This window comes from Anolis sagrei, chromosome Y (assembly GCF_037176765.1).
Source record: "Anolis sagrei isolate rAnoSag1 chromosome Y, rAnoSag1.mat, whole genome shotgun sequence".
Lineage (NCBI taxonomy): Eukaryota > Metazoa > Chordata > Lepidosauria > Squamata > Dactyloidae > Anolis > Anolis sagrei.
The window spans coordinates 74453670-74474834 of record NC_090035.1 but is presented as its reverse complement, the minus strand read 5'-3'; the positions used below and the strand labels follow the sequence as shown (position 1 = coordinate 74474834).

At 43.4% G+C, this 21165-nt stretch overlaps 1 protein-coding gene across 1 annotated transcript in view; it reads right to left on the bottom strand.

Annotated features, from left to right (window-relative positions):
• Window positions 1-21165, bottom strand: part of LOC137095262 (cation channel sperm-associated auxiliary subunit gamma-like) — an 85413-nt gene that overhangs the window by 54389 nt on the left and 9859 nt on the right. The window contains exons 4-8 of the mRNA XM_067461715.1: window positions 20770-20914; window positions 15993-16116; window positions 5144-5213; window positions 4324-4479; window positions 1412-1583 (exon numbers count right to left, since the gene is read on the bottom strand). Of these exons, the coding sequence (XP_067317816.1) occupies window positions 1412-1583; window positions 4324-4479; window positions 5144-5213; window positions 15993-16116; window positions 20770-20914 (667 nt within the window). The remainder of the gene's footprint in view (window positions 1-1411; window positions 1584-4323; window positions 4480-5143; window positions 5214-15992; window positions 16117-20769; window positions 20915-21165) is intronic.

Sequence of the window (21165 nt, the reverse complement as noted above, 5' to 3'; positions counted from 1 at the left end):
GGATACCATCCATCCATCTTGCCTTTGGTTGGCCCCTCTTCCTTTTTCCTTCCATTTCCCCCAGCATCATTGTCTTCTCTAAGCTTTCCTTGCTTCTCATGAGTTTAAATACCAAAGGGAAAAAAAATTATAGAGAAAGACAGAGAGCTACTAAATCAACCAATAACACAAGAGGAAATATTAAGGGCAATAAAAGGGTTAAAGGGAGCCAAATTACCAGGGCCTGATGGATTTCCAGTGGAATATTATGAAGCAGATATGAACTAACACCACACTTAACAGAGTTATTTAATGAAATCTATACTGAGCAAAAAGTCCCCCAAGCATGGAAGTTATCAGAAATCCTTACAATACCAAAAAAGAGAAGAGACTTAACACATCCAGGGTCATATAGACCTATCAGTCTACAAAATATTAATAGAATCACAGAATCCTTGAGTTGGTAGAGACCTCATGGGCCATCCTGTCCAACCTTCTGCGAAGAAGCAGGAAAATCGCATTCAAAGCACCCCCAACAGATGGTCATCCAGCCTCTGTTTAAAGGCCTCCAAAGAAGGAGCCTCCACCACACTCCAGGGCAGAGAGTTCCACTGCTGAATAGCTCTCACAGTCAGGAACTTCTTCCTAATGTTCAGGTAGAATCTCCTTTCCTGTATTCACTAAAAAAATTGGTGAATAGGCTGGAAATAATAATGCCAAATATAATTAAAGAAGATCAATATGGATTTGTGAAGGGAAGAAGAATTGGGGATCCAATAAAAATGTAGAAATTGTAATGGAAATTCAAATAAGGAAAAAAATGGGAATTCTTGAATTGGATGTCTATAAAGCATACTGGAGAATGATTGAAGGAGAAATTAATAGAATGTCAAATCTTCAACTAATAATAGCCAATAGAAATGTATTACATGAAAGCATACCAGGAATATATAATGTGCAAAGGGAAAGAGTGACTGACAAATTAACAGCATATACACAAGTGATTTTAGTGAGAGTTTGGAAAGAGAAAACAAAGTGGACTCTGACAAACTGGTATAATTATATAGTAAATATGTCAAATGTGGAAATAACAAATTGTAAATTGAACAATATAGACAAAATAGAAAATGTTATAATAGTGAAGAGTATGTGGGATCATTAGGAACTATTTAGAGAATGTATTAAGATGTGAAGTGAAAAAATTGAGATTAAGACTGATATTTGAAATGTAATTTATGTAGTTTATTGTATGTAAATTGTATGTCCGAGGGGTGGGGTGGAGCGTGAGAACTGGGTAAAGCAGCTTTGATGATGATGATAATACTTATTCTTTCAGGTAGGAATTGAAAAGATATAATCAAAGAACTTGCATATTGGTCAAACACAGGTCGTTATGGCCTGTGTTGTTGTTGCTTTTTTCAGGCTCACTTACCTGAACCTGGGCCTCTCATGTGCAGAATGGGGTAATGCCCCACAAAGTAATAGACCAGCTGGTTCTGCCGGATGAAGAGGGTGCTTTCTGTCGCAATGCTGTCAGCAATGGAAGTGGAGAAACCCCTCTGCGGGCAGGAGATGGAGCCAATCCAGCAGCTGTCGATGCCCACCTAGAGCAGAAAAGGAGGCAAGGCGCATCTTATGTGAAGAGACCAAGATGAGTCCTATTGAGCTGAAGGCAACAAGGACATTACCATGAAAGGGTCAGGAAAGGAGCCTGCTTTTTTCCTGTTGGGTTTGAACCCAGGTCCCTTCATTTCAGGACTATCCCAGGCCCTGAGATTTGAGGGGAAAAACCTGGGGTTTTGGGGCTTGTGATATCACAGAGGTCAGACCCTGGCAGTGGCAGCAGTTCCGTGCGACAGAGGTGTTGGGGGTGAGGTCTCACCTCTGAGGATGCCTGCCATAGATGCAGGCAAAACGTCAGGAGAGAATGCTTCTAGAACATGGCTATACAGCACAAAAAACCTACAACCAAATATAAAACTGATAAAATAAAGGGAGCACAAGCAGCTAGACAATTTTAGATCAAAAACGGGCAACAGTGACTGCATTGTCTGTAACTTACACGGAAAAAGCATCCTTGAAGACTGAGTCAATACATTTGGGCATTCCCTAGGCAACGTTTCTTGTAATTGGTTAATCTTTCCAACCCAAAAGCATTGCTTTACAGTAATGTGATTGAAGGAGAGAACAGAGTGACAGGCAGACAGAGAGGCCAATGCAGGAAGGGTTTTCTCTGCTCACTAATTCATCTGCCTATCTAAGTCCTTGTACAAGGATGTGGTTGAGTTCCAACAAGAAGTGTATTTCCTAGGCCTGCCCTCAGACTTCCTTCCTAGAGACACCCCTCCCGGGAAAATACACTTCTTGTTGGAAGTGCAAAGCAGAAAGGTATGTTCTGTGTAGTTAACTGTCATCAAACTAAGGTGTTGAATTTTTGATTACTACTGAAAATGAAGGGGCAAAGATCCAAAATACTCCTTAAATCCGAATCCGAAAAGCAGGAGCTCCCTTTCCAGTGCAGAGGGCTAGAAAGGACACCATGCAAGTTGGATCTTTAAAACTGCAAAAAACAAACAAAAAAAAAGCCTGTTTATTGCATGGCCATAGCAAGATGGCAAAGTTCAAAATTTTGTCAGAACCCTAGCAATGTGAAAGTTCTGGTGATTCTAGAGTACGACTGTGATGGTGTCATCCTAATGCTGTTCCCACACATCAGATTGTCAATGCGAAGTATTACTGCTCATTTTTGGAACACCATCTCAGACCAGCTTTGAGAAGAAAACAGCAACACTTTCTGCAGAATGCCCCTATCACTTTGCATGACAATGCTCGGCCACATGCAGCTCACACTGTGGCTGATTTGTTCGATCGATGGGGCTGGGAAGTGCTGTACCATCCACTATACACTAGCCCTTGCGACTTTGACTTAATTCCTAAGATGAAGGAACAATGTCGTGGCATTCGCTTCAGAACTATTCCAGAGATTCTTACAGCAGTTGACCGCTCAATTTGAACTATCAACAGAACAGGAGCTGCAACAAATGTCCTACGATTTCCACATCATTGGAAATGGGTTGTACACAATGCTGGCAACTATATTGAAGGACTGTAAAACTTGGTGGCATGTATCACTTTTGAATTATATGTAAATAAATAATTCCAACCCTCATACAATGCAATCGAAAGGTTTTGCCACACCCCTCAGTGGGGACGCAGAGCTTTTATCACTTTGGCAGTAAATTGAATACACATTTCATTGTTGTTCAAAGATCAATCAGTTCATTGGTCTAAGCTGGCAATACAGATGTTCATTGGTTCTTTATGATTTTGACAGGCACGAATGCACATATGGGACCCTAACAATGGCACAACTATAGTCTATAGTGCACATATGGGACCCTAACAAAGGCCCTCTGCAGAAGCAGGACAATATGATAGTCAATCATGACATATCTGCATTTGGAACATCCCTGAAAATTCCCTTTTAAAGCTACATCTCCCTTATTCCTGACTTTCTCTTTTTGCAAAGCTGAAGTTCTTCAGTGAAGCAAATCAAGCACTGGGTTGTTGTAGGTTTTTTCGGGCTATATGAGGTAGTGAGGTAGTGAGGATGCTTGCCATAGATGCAGGCGAAACGTCAGGAGAGAATGCCTCTAGAACATGGCCATGTAGCCCAAAAAAACCTACAACAACCCAGTGATTCCGGCCATGAAAGCCTTCGACAATACAAATCAAGCAGGTTTACACAAGCAGCGCAAAAAAACAGTCAATCTATTGCCACACAATGACCCCCTGTTCTGGCCAATCATCTTTGACCACTCAGGATGTTTCTTCCAACCTAGGGATGTATTCTCTGTTTTGATCCCAGTTGGGAATGACATCCAAGAGTTGTGACTGTTCAGTCTTTCTAGAGGTCACTGCAGAGGATAATGTAACTTTACAATCACATATTATCAAAGTGAAGCAACACAAAAATATCAGTAACATTATGACCACTGCAATTCCAGACATGACCAAAGCTTTTAACCACTGCAAGCCAGGCAGCCTGAAGTGAGCCACCCCCACCAAGCTGAATTCTGAGTGTATGTGGATCTGACTCTGTTGACTATTTGGTGTATCTTGGAAACATCCTCCTCATTCTGCCCAGATTCACTGATGTCATGTTCAACCAAACCCATAGACCTCCTTCTCTGAACAGGTAGTCTAATACCAATCTGTGCTGCATCTGGGTTTCCAATCCTTTTATCGTGTAGTTTGCATGAGAAGGAAACCAGGAGAGGCTGACCGCCATGATTACCCTGAGTCCTGCACCCCCCCCCCCAACTCACCCCCATAATCTCTTACCTCTACTGGAAAGTAATCTTCAAATCCCGTGTCAGAGAGGAGGACAACCTTGCTCATGGGGAAGTCACCAAGGATGAGCACAGGGGCGCGGATGTGGGTGTGCCACAAGGGACGCGACGCATGTGACAGAGACATGAAGTGATTCAAAGCATCCAGCTATTTGGACATAAAGAGGCCAGAGAGGAGAGCATCAGGACACAATTAACCTTTCTCCTGCATATTGAAGCCATGGAGGCCCAAATACTACATTCCACAGAATACAAAGTAAACATTCTGCATGGCCTGTGCCACTTTTGGTGGCAGACTATGGTGATATATTGTAATGCTGCTCCATGACAAATCTCCGTGCGCAAAGGTAGGAAGGAAGGACGCATGGATAACCCAGATTTATGTTGAATCCTTCTCTGTGCTATCTTCATATCATGTTTGCCCTCTAAAGCCCTTTTTATAAACGTGGCACAACCAAATGGGAAACTCATGTACTTTCGGCTGCAAATGGTAGCTCCCATGCCAAAACATAAAGAAACTCTGTACATCCTTAAATTTTTTTTAACCTATCTTTTAATGAATGTTTAAATATTTTTCATTTCACAGATGTACTGCTTTTCAAAATACCTTTTAAACATATTTAACTAGTGTTTTTGTATGTGGAGCTGTAAGGTGGCCTGAGCCACAATATTGGGGAAAGGGCAGGATACCAAAGAGGATGAGGGTGATCTTAATAATGATAATGATGATGATGATAATAATGGAAATATTAACAACTCAGTTGCTGAATAATTGTGTGAACTCAGAACCCTCACCAACCACAGGAATTTACCTTTCTCCCAATCCTGAATCTAGCTCTTTGTTTAGTTGCTCTCACAAATCCATTTACATTGATAGAGAACCTAGAAATAAGAAAATATTATGAATATTAAAAATCGCAGGAATCAATATCTTTTACACTGTTATGTTAGACAACACCACAGATCCTTCATATGTTGTTGGATTGCAATTCACAATACTGCTCACTATAGGCTGCACTGGCTAGGTCTGAAGTCTGTGAAAAAACTAATGTTTACTTCTGTAACCACTGATTATAAATAGTTCTTAAGTATGCAAAGAACTGTTTAATGTGACTTAACCATCAAGTCTATCAACATGTGAACAACAGCATGATTTCACCTATTGTAAAAGAACAGTCTCCATTCTAAGAGACATTATTCAAAAAGAAAAGAGAAACCAGCTAATGTAATAATGTTCATATCTATTTATATGATAAAAATATTTATGTAGGAATGTATGTATATATGTAGGTATGTATCAACCTATCTTTGTATTTTATGACGATTGTTCTGGTATGGCTATACCAGGAGCTCCAGCTTCTTTTTCTTTCTTTGAGTGTTTGTATGTATTTCAAAGTTCCATGCATTTTGCAAAAAGGTGGCTTTCCTTGGTTTGCAATTATAGGGCCAATGACCCATCAATCATCATTAGGTTCTTTAGTTCTGCCCCTTTTTCTGGGTTTAGGAGGGGAAAAGGGGACCTCTAGTTCAGTTCTCACAGAGAAGCCTTTCGCACAGAGTGTGAGTCAGTTCCACCTGTAGAAAGCTTCGTCTTTTACAGCTTTTGCTGGGGAAGTACAGCCAGCTTTTGCTGGGGGAATTCAGTCCCACAGCTCTACAGAGAAGCATCGCTTTTGCTCAGGAAATCCAGTCCCACAGCTTTACAGCCAGCCTTCGCTGGGAATTGAAGACCTTCTTTCCTCTTGGAAATCTACAAAAGGACTCTGTTTGGTAAGGACCACTCGCGGCAGCCATAACGCAATTTGGACCAGGTGTAGGGGCCCAGGCCAGCAGAGCCTAAGACAGATTGCCCAGGTAGAGGTCAAGGATTTCCCTGATAGAGAAATGAGAGGTTGCTTACCTGTAACCGTAGTTTCCCTAGTGTTGTGCTGTGAATTCGCACTAATGGTACTCTCTCTGCGCATGCGCAGTCTCATCCGGAATCTTCAGTTGAAATTCAAAAGGAAAAAGCGGTTGGCCCCGCGCACACTCCCCAAGATAGCATAAATAGCCCGCGGCAGGCCAACCGCCTCCAGATCTCTTCCGCCGCCAAAGCAGCCAGAAGGAGGAGGCATGACAAACTGCGGGGAGGATGGGCGGGGCCGTGCGAATTCACAGCACAACACTAGGGAAACTACGGTTACAGGTAAGCAACCTCTCATTTTCCCTACGTGTCTGTGCTGTAAATGCGCACTAATGGTATAAGACTAGCGAGCTACCCACCTTGGATGGCGGGAGTCATGCCACCGCAGAAAAAAGCACTGCTCGACCGAACGCCGCATCCTTCTTCGCCATCAAATCAAGCTTATAATGTGAAACAAATGTCAGCGGCGTCGACCATGTGGCAGCTCGACAAATGGCGTCCAAGGGCACACCCTTCCAAAATGCTGCCGTAGTAGATACTGCTCTTGTGGAATGTCCTTTCACGGCAGATGGAATCTCACGTCCAGATTTCTGGTAAGCCAACTTGATTGCAGAAACTATCCATGAGGATAGACGCTGCGATGACACAGGAGAACCGCAAGAGTCTTTCCTATACTTCACAAATAACCTAGGCGTCTTTCTTATGTCTTTAGTTCTACTAAGGTAGAACGCCAACGCCCTGCGGACATCAAGCAAATGGAGACTACGCTCCAAAGGGGAGTCTGGGTTCTGGAAGAAGGATGGCAAAATAATCTCCTGTGACATATGAAAATGTGATGATACTTTGGGAAGAAAGGCAATGTCTGTACGGAGCACTACCTTATCCCTGTGGAACCGGAGATATGGTTCATCTGATCTAAGTGCGCAAAGTTCGCTAACGCGCCGAGCCGACGTTATTGCCACCAGAAAGGAAGTTTTCCAGGAAAGATGAGAGATATCACACGTGGCCATAGGCTCGTAAGGCGCACTTTGAAGAGATGAAAGCACTATCTCCAAACTCCATGAGGGAATAACAGGGGCAACTGCTGGTTTGACATTCCCGTAACCTTTGAGGAAAAGTTTAATTAAATATTCCCCAAAAAGGGAGGGCAGCCCTTCTTTCCTTCTGTACCATGAGATGGCTGCGAGGTAACACTTTAATGATGAGATAGACAAACCTAAGTCAGATAAGGAAATCAAAAAGTCTAACACTACTGAAACTGGAGCTCTAACAGGGTCACAGCCCCTACTTAACATATACTTTGTGTAACGAGCCCACTTATAAACATAAGAACGTTTAGTAGACGGTTTTTGTGCCGCATCTAAAATAGCCCTAACTGGACTAGACAAACCTAAGGTAAGATCTAATGATCTGGGGCAATCCTCCAAGCAGTGAGCCTCAGCACGTGAACGTCCGGGTAGCAAACCCTTCCGTCCTGTAAGGTCAGAAGGTCTGTCCTGCTCGACAGACGTCTGTATCTCCCGTTGGACATTCCGAGAAGAACTGAGAACCATGGTTGACGAGGCCACCATGGTGTCACTAGAATACAGTTCCCTCTGTCCCTCCTTAACTTTGACAGGACCTTCGCCAATAGGGGAAACGGAGGAAACGCGTAAAGGAAATCTCCTGACCACTTGAGAAGGAATGCATCCCCCAGACATCCCTGCGCTAGATTGGCTCTTCTGCGCGCACAGAAGAGGGGACATTTCGCGTTCTCCCTCGACGCGAACAGGTCTATTTTCGGGACCCCCCAAATCACGAAGATCATATTGAGTTCCTCTTGACTGAGAGACCACTCGTGGCTCGAAATGGGTGTCCTGCTTAGCGTGTCCGCCAAAACATTCTCCTCCCCTGGGAGGTGAACGGCCATCAGATGGACCTCTCTCGCTATGCACCAGTCCCAGATACGCATTGTCAGTCTTGACAGAGTCTGGGACCGTGTTCCCCCTTGCTTGTTTATATAGAACATTGTCGTAGTGTTGTCCGTTATCACCTGCACTACCTCGCCCAACAATTCCATTTCGAAAGATTTTAGTGCCTTTTCCACTGCGAGCAGTTCCAGTACGTTTATATGGAACTTGGCCTCCTCTGGAGTCCAAAGACCTCGGGCAGTGAGACCATTGAAATGCGCTCCCCACCCTCTTAAAGACGAATCCGTCGTGACAACTTTCGACAGTTCGGGAGGCTGAAAAGGTAGGCCTACAGTAACATTGGTCGGTTCTGTCCACCACAATAGGGAGGTCCGCACTTCCTCCGGCACACGAAACCGCACATGGGGGTCGTCTATGCCAGGACGGAACACTGACAGGAACCAGTTCTGGATGGGTCTGAAACGCAAGCGGGCATATGGCGTGACCGCTGTTGTAGAGGCCATATGGCCCAGTAGTACTTGAATTGTCTTTGCTGACACTTCCCCTGAACATAGGACTTGCACAACCAGGGACTTGAGTGACGCGAAACGCTCCTCCGGTAGAAACGCCTTCTGGCAAGTTGAATCCAAGACGGCTCCAATAAACTGAATCCTGCGGGCAGGTACTAGATGGGATTTTTCCCTGTTCACCACAAGACCTATAGACTGGAGAAGAGAGAGAACTGTGTCAACATGCACACGCAGGCGGTCACATGAGCTCGCTACTAACAGCCAGTCATCTATATACGGATACACCGTAATGCCCCTAGTCCTGAGGTGGGCAGCGACTACCGCCATGCATTTTGTGAAGACTCTAGGAGCCGTAGTAAGGCCGAATGGCAAGACGTTAAAATTAAAGGCCCTTTCTCCAACCATGAAAGCAAGATATTTCCTGTGGTGTTCAGCTATGGAAATGTGAAAATATGCGTCCTTTAAATCAATTGATGCGAACCAATCATCTTTATTTAAAAAGGGAAGGATCATAGGAAGAGAAATCATACGAAACTTTCTCGAATCAATATACATGTTCACTCCCCTTAAATCTAGTATTGGACGCAAACCTCCACCTTTCTTGGTTACTAAAAAATAACGAGAAAAATAACACCTGTTGAACATTGAAGAGGGAACGCGCGAAATCGCGCCCTTATTCAATAACTTCTCAATCTCTTCCAGCAGTGCTGGGGATTCGGGAGTAACTTTTAACTGTCCCAACGGGGGCCGAGATTTAAATTCTATTGAATAACCATACTCAACAATTTGGAGGACCCAACTATCGGTCGTTATTGCGGCCCAAGACCGTGCAAACGGCCTAAGTCTATCCTTAAATATATAACACCCAACTAGTTCTGAAGGCTCAGGCTGAAAAGAGCCTAACTGTTGCGGGACAGAAACAGATGGATCGTCAAAGACGACGCCTGGGATTTCCCGCAGCCTTAACCTTATTCTGGTTATATGGTTGGTACCTAGGCTTTGCACCAAAGCTCTGCCTACGGTTATATTGGAACTTTGTTGAAGCATTCCGATTGTTCTGAGTTGCACTGTATCCACTATAATTGGACTTACGATATCCACTATAATTGGACTTACGATAAATTGGACTTACTCGTTGCTGCCAACGAGGCTTCTGCTGGCTACCTGGCTGCCAAGAGTAAGAATATGGATAGGGATATTTGGCCGCCTGCATAACCTCACGTGAATGCTTAATTTTCTCATCCGTTGCTGGATCAAAAAGACCTTCCTCATGCATTGGAAGGTCTTCTGCCAACAACCTACTCTCCTCTGATAACGAAGAAGCACGCAACCACGCATGACGACGTATAGCTGTGGCCGTGGCGAAGAGCTTTCCAGATGTCTCTGCCATATGTTTGGCAAAAGCTTTTTGAAATTTGGAAAGAATAAGGGCTTCTTCTTGATAAGCCTTAGGAAGACGGCGGTCTTCAGCAGGCAGGAGATGAATAAAAGGTAGGACTTTGTTCCAGAGAAAACTCTGGTATCCGCTCATAAAGGTGGCGTAATGAGCCATCCTAGCGAATAACCCCGCAGCCATATGCACTTTCTTCCCGAGGGAATCAATCTTTTTGCCTTCCTTGTCTGGTGGTGACACAGAAAATTTTTTAGGCCTTCTAGACCTAGCTGCTTCCGCCACTACCGTATTAGGAGCAGTGGGGCGGGCAATCCAATTTGCTGATGAAAGGTCTACTTTGTAAAAAAGGTCAACCCGCTTAGGAATTGCTGGGGCAATTGACGGGGAAATGTCAGGGACCCTTGTCAACTTAAGCAAATATGGCAATGTTGGGAGTAGTGTAGGAGAGGAAGTGTTCTGTTCCTCAGGAGTAAACATATGGTCTTCTACAGTAGAAACAGGTTTGGGAGCAGGAATGCTTAATGCAGTTATCATTCTCCCAATCATTTGCACAAATTTATTAAAGTCATCCAGACGGTCCCCATTAAGCTCCTTATCATTGTCTATATTTGGGGCCTCCATCATCTCCACAGAAGCATCTGAGTCAATAATGTCATTTGGATGGTGATCCTCACAGACAGATGGCAACGGTGTGCCCCTTTGGGAATAATAACATCCCTGGCGCTCATCTCTCATGCACCCAGGGATTGTCTCTTGTTCTGGTAATTGTCTGTTAAGTCTATAGTCCTCATTACGACACCTAGGAGGACGTAAATTCTCTTGAGTAGGAGGCATAGGTTGTGGTGGTCCACAATAGATGAATCTCCCTTGAGGTGTGATTTCATAAAATCCTGGGTGAGGGAGGGGAAGCTCTCTATCATTCCGTCGGGAAAGCCTTGAAGAAGAGGCTTTCTTCACTTTCTTTGCACGTGCTTGCCTGCGCATCCTAGCAGAGCAGGATGAATCAGAGCAGGAACTGGACGTTGAAGAGGAGGAGGAGGAGGAGTCACTGGAACTGGATCGATCCCGACGCCTTCTCTTGCCCTTGCTCCTACGGGATGGAGCGCGAGCACGGCGCCGACTCGGGGCCCCAGCGCCTGGCATCCCCGATGTGGAAGGCTGCACGGAGCTCGCGCGGTGCCGATTCAAATCCCCAGCACTCGCGCCAGCTGATAGGAGGAGCCCTTCATAGGCTGCATGCCTTGACTCCTCCTCTGAGGCAGTCCCTTGGGCAGTGGGAGGAGCCGGCGCCGAGAGTGTCGGCATCGGGGGCGTGACGCCGGTCTCCTCCCGCGCACGCGCGGGGCGTGCTGCAGCCGATCTCGGCTCTCTTTCACTTTCAATATCCTCCTGTGCTCGCACGAGGCGAGCGGAGGCTCCTGCCGGCTCCTCTGCATTTGTAAAGCCACGTGGAGGAGTCTCTTCTCCCCTCTCAGCTAAAGGGGCCAGCTGAGGAGCTGCGGCCATGACTCCTGCCGCTTGCTTTGGGAGCCTCGCCGCGGCCGTTTTGCCCTCAATATTTTTAGTTTTTTTCATCTTCTTCGCCGGCTTTTCTTGGGACGCCAGACCAGGTAAGTTCTTCTTTTTTGGCTCAGTAGACTTAGCCATTACAGGGAGAAGAGCCCTTTCATAAAGGGCAGCCTTTAAACGAATTTCCCTATTTTTTCTTGTCTGTGGGGTGAAGGACTGGCATATGGAGCAGGCCTGAGATAAATGTCCTTCACCCAAGCAGGCGATGCACAGCGAATGTGCATCATTGTCTGGGTAATTACTCTGACAGGCAGAGCAACGCTTAAATCCCTTTGTAAGGGACATCGTAACAACAATAACAAATAATAAGTAGATCTGAGCAATAGGAAGATCCGAACTTGCTGCTGTGAGCGCGGATGAAGAGATCAGGAGGCGGTTGGCCTGCCGCGGGCTATTTATGCTATCTTGGGGAGTGTGCGCGGGGCCAACCGCTTTTTCCTTTTGAATTTCAACTGAAGATTCCGGATGAGACTGCGCATGCGCAGAGAGAGTACCATTAGTGCGCATTCACAGCACAGACACGTAGGGAAAGAAACAGTTCATGAAGACAGTTGCCTGTCCCTTGTTGTCAAGATTAAGAAAGCCACCAGTTGATTCAAAGCCTTGAAGTATTTATTTGATTTATTGAAGACCTAAGCACTAATAAAGAACTTCGTTAAACTTTCCAAGTTTCTAAAGACTTTGTTTAGAGAAATCTATAGGGCCTCTAATCCAAGGCATCCCCGGTGTCCTGTTGGGCATACAGAGCACGCCCTGTTTACAGACCTTTTCACAGGCCCAGTGCATGACAGCACAAAGATGGTCCTATCCACAGAGCCCTGTGGCTCTTGTCAATGACAGAGAACAATGGGAGTTGTAGTCAACCCACATCCTGCAAGCACTGTGAACCCACCAAAGATGGATTTGGACCAAACCTGGCACACATACCCATCGTGCCCAACTTCAACTGCTGCTGCAGGGGCAATGACAGATGATTATGGAAGTTTTTTTTTAAAAAAAAATAACCTTTATTGAAGGTTTTTTTTAAAAAAATAATACAAAATATCTAATAATAATAATAATAATAATAATAATAATAATAGTCATAAAGAAAGAGAGAAAGAGAAAAAGGAAATATATATATTGGGGGAAAAATCACAAAATATTGCAGGAAATGTTAAATATAAGAATCCCACTCAAACCTGAGATAGTTCTACTAGGGATAATAGACCAAAAATTAGAAAAAATACAGATAAACTCCTTTTTTAATTGAATACTGCAGCAAGAATTTGCTACACAAAATTACGGAAAAAAGAAAAGATGCCAGAAATTAGTGATTGGATAGAAAAAAATGTAGATATTAAAAATATGGATAGGTTAACATACCTAATATCAAAAAATAAAGGGACCCCAATAAAAGAAACTGACTGGACAAAAGCGACAAATTATTTTGAAACAGAAAAATGGAAATATAATAATATAAAAAGAAGAGAAAACAAGAGGGAAGAAAAGTCAAGACAAAAGACAGAAGAGGAAAAGCCACTTGGAAAATACTCAGGAAGTCAACAAAGGAGATATATACCATCCTGCTCCAGATTTTTAACCACTTATCTGCTATGCTGTGTTTTCCATTATTTATTTATTTATTTACTTCACTTGTATACCGCTCTTCTCAGCCCTCAGGCAACTCAGAGCGGTTATTATTATTTATTTTATTTTATTTTTCCTCTTTTCTTTCTTCTTTCTTTCCTTTTTTCCCCTTTTTATCTTTCTCTCTTTCTTTATGATTATGGGAGTTTTAATTCACCCACATCCATATGCATTTTCTAAGGGGACTATTCATAAAATCCAAAAATAAACAATGATTATTTATAATGTTAGCCCTTATAAAATGCCTAGACTAGTTGCCTTATAAAAGCGGAATGGCCCCTACAGCACACAAGTTGGATCCAGTCTTGCTAATGATATGAGTTTGGCTACCACTTCATCGGTTGTGCATCAAGCTTTGGAAGTCATTTTAATTCATCAATCATTTTCAGGCAGCCTCACCCCCCCCCCCCCCGCCCCCGGCCAGGCTGAAAGTCCTGCTGCTTAATGCCAAGTCGGTGAATGGAAAATCAACGGCCATCCAAGATCTAATCTTGGATGAGTACGCTGACCTAGCCTGCATTACTGAGACCTGGTTGGACAAAGGAGGGGTGGGGGGGTGAACTTCTCCCAACTTTGTCCATCAGCTTTCAGTGTGTATCAGCAGGCCAGACCTGGGGGGTGGGGAGGAAGAGTTGCAGTAGTCTATTGAGATTCCATGCACCTGACCCGGTGTCCTGTCCCACAGTTGAACACATTTGAGAGTGTCTATCTAAGGGTGAGTGGCTGGGACAGAACATGGATTCTGTTGATGGACTGTCCACCCTGCTACACAACAGTCTCCCTGCCTGAGCTTGTCATGGTGGTCTCCGGCCTGGACCCATTTTTGTTGTAAACCGCTCTGAGTCCCTTCTTGGGAGATAGGGTGGGATAGAAATAAAGACTATTATTATTATTATGTGAAACACAACAAGGTGAGTCCACAGCCAACAAAATCACTCTGCTGGTTGTTGTATTGGATCACACGTCGGACACTTCCCAAATGTCTAGGACTGTGTGATGTATTGGCGAATAATGCATGCAGATCCCAGTAAGGTGGCCTTCTGCAGCTGGCAGATGGTAGTTTTGTCAGTGCTGATTGTGTTTAAGTGCAGGCCAAGGTCTTGAGGCATTGCACCCAGTGTGCCGATCACCACTGGGGCCACCTTGATTGGCTTGTGCCAGAGTCTTTGCAGTTCGATCTTTAAATCCTCATATCATGTCATCTTTTCCAGTTGTTTCTCTTCAATCCTGCTATCATCTGGGATTGCAGCATCGACAATCCATACTTTATTTTTTTAACATTTTCGTGAGGTCAGGAGTATTGTGCTCCAAAACTCGTCAGTGAATTCGGAAGTCCCAGAGTAGTTTGACGTGTACATTTTCTGTAACTTTTTCAGGCTTGTGATCCCACCAGTCCTTTGTCGCAGACAGATGGTATTTGTGGCACAAGTTCCAATGAATCATCTGAGCAATGTCGTTATGCCTCTGCTTGTAGTCTGTCTGCGCGATCTTGCGGCAGCTGGGGATGTGATCTATTGTTTCATCTGCTTCCTTGCAGAGTCTACATTTGGGATCTGTCGTCGACTTTTCAGTTCTGTCTTTGATGACATTTGTTTATTATTATTATTATTATTATTATTATTATTATTATTATTATTGACACAAAAGCACAGTATGTCACTACAAACGAGATCTATATGCTGGATTTCGTATCACAAAATCACAAGTCGAACACTTCCCAAGCGTCTAGGACTGTGTGATGTATTTTTGAATGATGTGTGCAGATCCAAGTAAGGTGGTCTTTTTCACTTGACAGATCGTGATTTTGTCGATGTTTATTGTTTCCAAATGTCGGCTGAGATCTTTTGGCACGGCACCCATTGTGCCAATGACCACTGGGAGCACCTGTACTGGTTGATGCCAGAGCCTTTGCAGTTCGATTTTGAGGTCTTGATAGTGACTGAGTTTTTCCTGTTGTTTTTCCTCAATGTGACTGTCACCTGGTATGGCGACATCAATAATCCAGACTTTTTTCTTTTCCACAATCGTGATGTCTCGTGTATTGTGTTCCAAAACTTTGTCAGTCTGGATTTGAAAGTCCCACAGTATTTTTGCCTGTTCATTTTCCATGACTTTTGCGGGTTTATGATCCCACCAATTCTTTACTGCTGGCAGGTGGTACTTGAGACATAAGTTCCAGTGAATCATCTGAGCCACAGAATTGTGTCTTTGTTTGTAGTCCGTCTGTGTGATTTTCTTGCAACAGCTGAGGATATGATCCATGGTTTCATCAGCTTGCTTTCACAGTCTGCAATTCCCCCCAATGGGTGCCATCTTGTCGTGGTGGGGGGCTTAACTGCTCCAAGGACGCTGAGAGCTGTGCTGGCAGTAGTGTAACTACCAGCAGGTCCAACCAAGCCAGAGAGGTCTCAGCTGAGGAGTGGAACCAAGAGCACCTAACCCATTAGCACTATGGAGAAGCAAACCAAAATGAAGTCTACACTGGCACGGTCGACGCCCAGGATAAAAAGGACTGCGGTGGATGCTGCTCATTCTGGACATCAATCGACAAGTGGGCTACAGAATCAAAATACAAATGAACCATCACAGAAGCGGCAGAAATATACAATGACAGAAAATTGCACTATTATTATCATTATCATTATCATTATCATTATTATTATTTTCCAAGCGATTAGGACATTCAAAATTGTGTTCACTCTAGCTATACGTTGAACGTTGCACCACAAACCGAAGCATTTCTCTCACCTCTTATCGTCCACAGTCATGCCAAGGTGATTGCTGGCCACAATCACATCCATGACGACACTGCCATTCATGAAGGGCATCGGCGTGTACCAGCACATCCTGCAAACCTCATCGCTTCGGCAACCTTTTGGAGACAGGGCATGCTCAGAGAACAAACGGAAACACAAGTGCATTACAACCAATTGAATAATATTAATGAGTATTAGTAATTTGGATGGGCAGGTAACTTTGTGGATTTATTTGCAAAGCCATTACAACACGCCAAGGGTATTCATTACCTGGAAACGGAATGAGTCTCATTCAGTATTTGGGGGAAAAACACATCTCACAGGCGATCACTTGTGGTCAAGTATGATTGTCTTCCAAGAGCAGAGTCTTGGCAGTGGTTCTGTAAGTGACTGTAGAGCTCTATTCTGGATCTACAGTGAGGACACAGATTTCCAGGTGGAAGGCAGTCACAGCAAGGGTTTGCTTGATGTGTCTTCCTCTCCACTGATTTTTATTATGCATTATTTTTTTCCACACAAAGAAAAGGAGAACAAATTAGGAGGAAAGGGTTGTGGAGCTCTGATTAGTAGATCAGGCCTATATAAATGTCTACTATGTCACTGAGGAAGAGAAAGGGGATTGAGGGGGGAAAGAAACCTTCTATTTGTTATAATTATTACAACTATATCTTCAACTCAAGTGCTATTATACACATCGTCTAAAGTTCTGAAAGTTCCAAATGTCCTCTATAAAACAGAAAAGACCACACTCTTGTCGTCCAATGTCAAGACTGGTAGTCATGTTTTCCCATACTATCCAATGTCTACATTGTCAATTGCAGCAATAATATGTTTCGTGCTTATGTCTATGTCTATGTTTGATGTTTTTATAGTTTTAATTGCTTTTATCTGCAGTTATATGTTATTGATTTAGATATGTGATATTTATATATATATGTGAGGCATTGAATTTGCCATTTATTATGTTGTAAACCACTTTGAGTCCCCCCAGTGGTGAGAAAAGTGGTATAGAAATGTAGTTAATAAATAAATAATAAATAATAATGTTCTTCCTACTTTGCTATGGGTTGGTTTGATGTATGTTTTATATACTGTTTAATGTTGTTTTTATTTTTATATTGTTATCTTTTTGTTGATATGCATTTTAATGTGTTATGTTTTAACTATTCTGTTGGGCCTGGCTCCATATAAGCCGCCCTGAGTCCCTTCAGGGAGATAGAGGCAGGGTATAAAAATAGTTATTTTTATATTATATTTTTTCAGTTCTTTACTTGTATTTTATATCGTTTTAACTCTGGCCATATAAATCTAAAAATTCAATTCCATTTGTTACTCAATTAATATTGTGTACATGAGAATTCACTGTTACATTGTTATGTTTTCTTTTTTTAAAAAGAGTACCCAAACATGTATTTTTGTATGTATGCATGTGTATATATAAGTGTGTGTGTGTGGTTATAAAATACCTAAATAATAAGGCTTGCAACCATTTCTAGTCTAATTCAAGGGTACTGATGGGTCAATTATCTAAAGTCTCTTGAATATAGAGTATATAAATAGTACAAAATGTATCAACTATTAATATTATTTTTAGTTTGTGTTGATCATTAATGCATCGTTGGAGCAAGGGATTTTTCCATCTCACCTGAAACAAGCTGTGGTTCGTCCACTACTTTAAAAGGTTTCCCTTGACTCCACGGTGCTGAACGATTTCAGACCAATCTCCAATCTCCCTTTCTTGGGTAAGGTGCTGGAGCGGGTGGTTGCCTCCCAGCTCCAGGGCTTTTTAGATGACATTAATTACCTAGATCAGTCACAGTCTGGTTTCAGGCCTGGTCACGGTACCGAGACAGCCTTGGTCGCCTTGGTGGATGACCTCCGTAGAGAGCTGGACAGGGGGAGTGTGACCTTGTTGGTTCTCTTGGACATCTCAGCGGCTTTCGATACCATCGACCATGGTATCCTTCTGGGGCGACTCTCTGGGATGGGTCTTGGGGGCACGGTTTTGTCTCCGATCCTTCCTGGAGGGTCGATCCCAGATGGTGAAGTTGGGAGAAGCCTGCTCGGACCCCTGGCCTTTGACCTGTGGGGTCCCGCAAGGCTCTATTCTGTCTCCCATGCTTTTTAACATCTACATGAAACCGCTGGGAGAGATCATCCGGAGTTTTGGAGTTAGGTGCCATCTCTACGCAGATGACACACAGCTCTACTACTCTTTTCCACCTAATTCCAAGGAGGCCTCTCGGGTGGTGGACGAATGCCTGGCCACTGTGTCTATCTGGATGAGGAGGAACAAGCTGAAGATCAATCCCGACAAGACAGAGGTCCTCCTGGTCGATCGTAAACCTGACCGGGGTATTGGGTGGCAACCTGTGCTGGACGGGGTTACACTCCCCCTGAAGCCGCAGGTCCGCAGTTTGGGAGTCCTCTTGGATTCATCGCTTACGCTTGAGGCTCAGGCGTCGGCGGTGTCTGGGAGGGCTTTCGCACAATTAAGACTCGTGCGCCAACTGCGACCGTACTTTGCGAAGGCTGATCTGGCCGGGGTGGTCCATGCCTTGGTCACCTCCAGATTGGACTACTACAATGCGCTCTACATGGGGCTGCCCTTGAAAACGGCTCGGAAGTTCCAACTGGTCCAACAAGCAGTGGCCAGGATGTTAACTGGGGCCCCTTACAGAGAGAGGTCAACCCTCCTGTTCAAGGAGCTCCACTGGCTGCCGTTTATTTTCCGAGCCCAATTTAAGGTGCAGGTGCTTACCTACAAAGCCCTGAACGGTTTGGGACCATCCTACCTGCGTGACCGCATCTCCGCCTATGAACCCACGTGCTCACTTCGGTCATCTGGAGAGGCCCTGCTCGTGATCCCGCCTGCGTCGCAAGCACGTTTGGTGGGGACACGAGACAGGGCCTTTTCTGTGGTGGCCCCTCGACTCTGGAACACCCTCCCCAAAGATCTCAGACAGGCCCCTACACTGGCAGTCTTCAGAAAGAACTTGAAGACCTGGCTGTTCCGATGTGCCTTCCCAGAATAGGAATCCTCCAATACCAAGTCCCATAAGCACTTTACTAGAACTAAGATTGCTGCACACCACACACTGCACTTGCCCTATAATGCCTTATATACCTCCTGTCACATCAGCACTTTTAATCCTGTACCCATTACTCTGGCCCGGCCCAGTTTTATTGTGTCTCGGTGTATTGTTTATTGCTTGTTGTTTATATTGCTTTAATTGTTTTAATTTGCTTTAGGTTTTGTATTGTTGTATTGTTTTGTTGAGGCCTTGGCCTTTGTAAGCTGCATCGAGTCCTTCGGGAGATGCTAGCGGGGTACAAATAAAGTTTAATAATAATAATAATAATAATTAGTTAACAAATCCTTTGATTCTTTATAAATTCAATAAAGGGTTTCAATTCTTCTAGAATTTCTGTATTTGTTGTAGAGCTAATGTCCATTTTGGCCATTTCAAAAACTTTTGTAATCCAGTCTTCTGGTGTTAGTATGTTTTGTTGTTTCCATAGTTTGATCTATTCAGTTCTGGCTGCTGTTCTCATATAAAGAAAAATTCTTTCTTGAGGTTTCAATGTCTGTTTGTCTAATAATCCCAGTAAAAAGAGTTCTGCTTTCAATGGTACTTTAGCATAGTTTCCATGTCTCCATACCACCAAATCTTTAGCATGCCTAAACTGGCCATTAATTACTGAGTTAATGTTTTGTGAATGCTTATTAATTAATTTTTCAGAGTGATAATCGTCATTGAAGATGATACCTGCAAATGAATTATTAGTGAAATGTATGTTCCTCCAATTCTCCAAAGGGCTCAAAAATATGATCACCCATTTTTTTTCAAAATATTTTTACGATAGCCTGGCTGAGATCTAATGAGTTGAATGAAGATTTACCTAATCTTTATCCAACACTTGAGCCACAGAACAATAAACAAATACCATATTTCTTCTACTCTAAGATGCACTCTAATTCCAGTAACACCAAAAGAAGAAGAAAAAGCTCTATCTATATAAATAAAAAATGTAATGTTCGTTTGTGGGATTAACAGAACTCAAAAATCAGTGGGTGAATTGACACCAAATTTGGACACAAGACACCTAACAGCCCAATGTATGTCCTTCACTCAAAAAAAATTGATTTTGTCATTTGGGAGTTGTAGTTGCTGGGATTTATAGTTCACCTACAATCAAAGAGCATTCTGAACCCCACCAACGATGGAATTGAACCAAACTTGGCACACAGTTTTCCCATGAGCAACAGAAAATACTGGAAGGATTTGATGGGCAGTGTCCTTTGGTTTTGGAGTTGTAGTTCACCTACATCCAGAGATCACTGTGCACTCAAACAATGATGGATCTGGACCAAACTCTACAAGAATACTCAATATGCCCAAATGTGAATACTGCTGGAATTTGGGGGAAATAGAATCCTGACATTTAGGAGTTGTAATTGCTGGGATTTATAGTTCATCAACAATCACAGAGCATTCTGAACTCCACCAATGATGGAATTGAACCAAATTTATTATTTATTTATTGTATTTGTATACCGCCTTTCTCAGCCTATCGGCGACTCAAGGCGGTTTCCAACAAAACAGTATACATAGTATCACAATACAATTTAAAAACATTACAATTACAAAAATTCCTTGCTGGAAACCTATTTTCTAAACTGTAGTCAGGAACCTCCTGCTATGCCACCGGCTTACTTGGTGCCGCTGGACCTCAGGATGCTGTGACCCCCAAGGGTATGAAAATACCTCCCATCCTGAACGGAGCTCCCGTCATTTCGATCTGCAATTGTTCCTGTTTCTGACGCACAGCGTGGGTGGGTTCTTCAAAAGTGACAGTCACCACTGGTTTCAGTCCACTGTAGTGAGCTGTCCGAAGTGCCATTGCAGAGTTCTGGAAGGGGAGAGCAGTACAAACCTTCACAGAGTGGTTTATTTATTTAAAACATTTATATTCCACCCTTCTCACTCTGAAAGGGACTCAGGGCGGAGCACAACATATAAGTGGCAAACATTCAGTGCCGGGCATAAATAGACTGTGCACAAACATAATCACTGAAACATTAAAATCATTTATCTCCACATTAACTATTTAAGCAATCTCAACTATCTGCATAAAATCTGGTGGACATAGTAAGGTTCCTA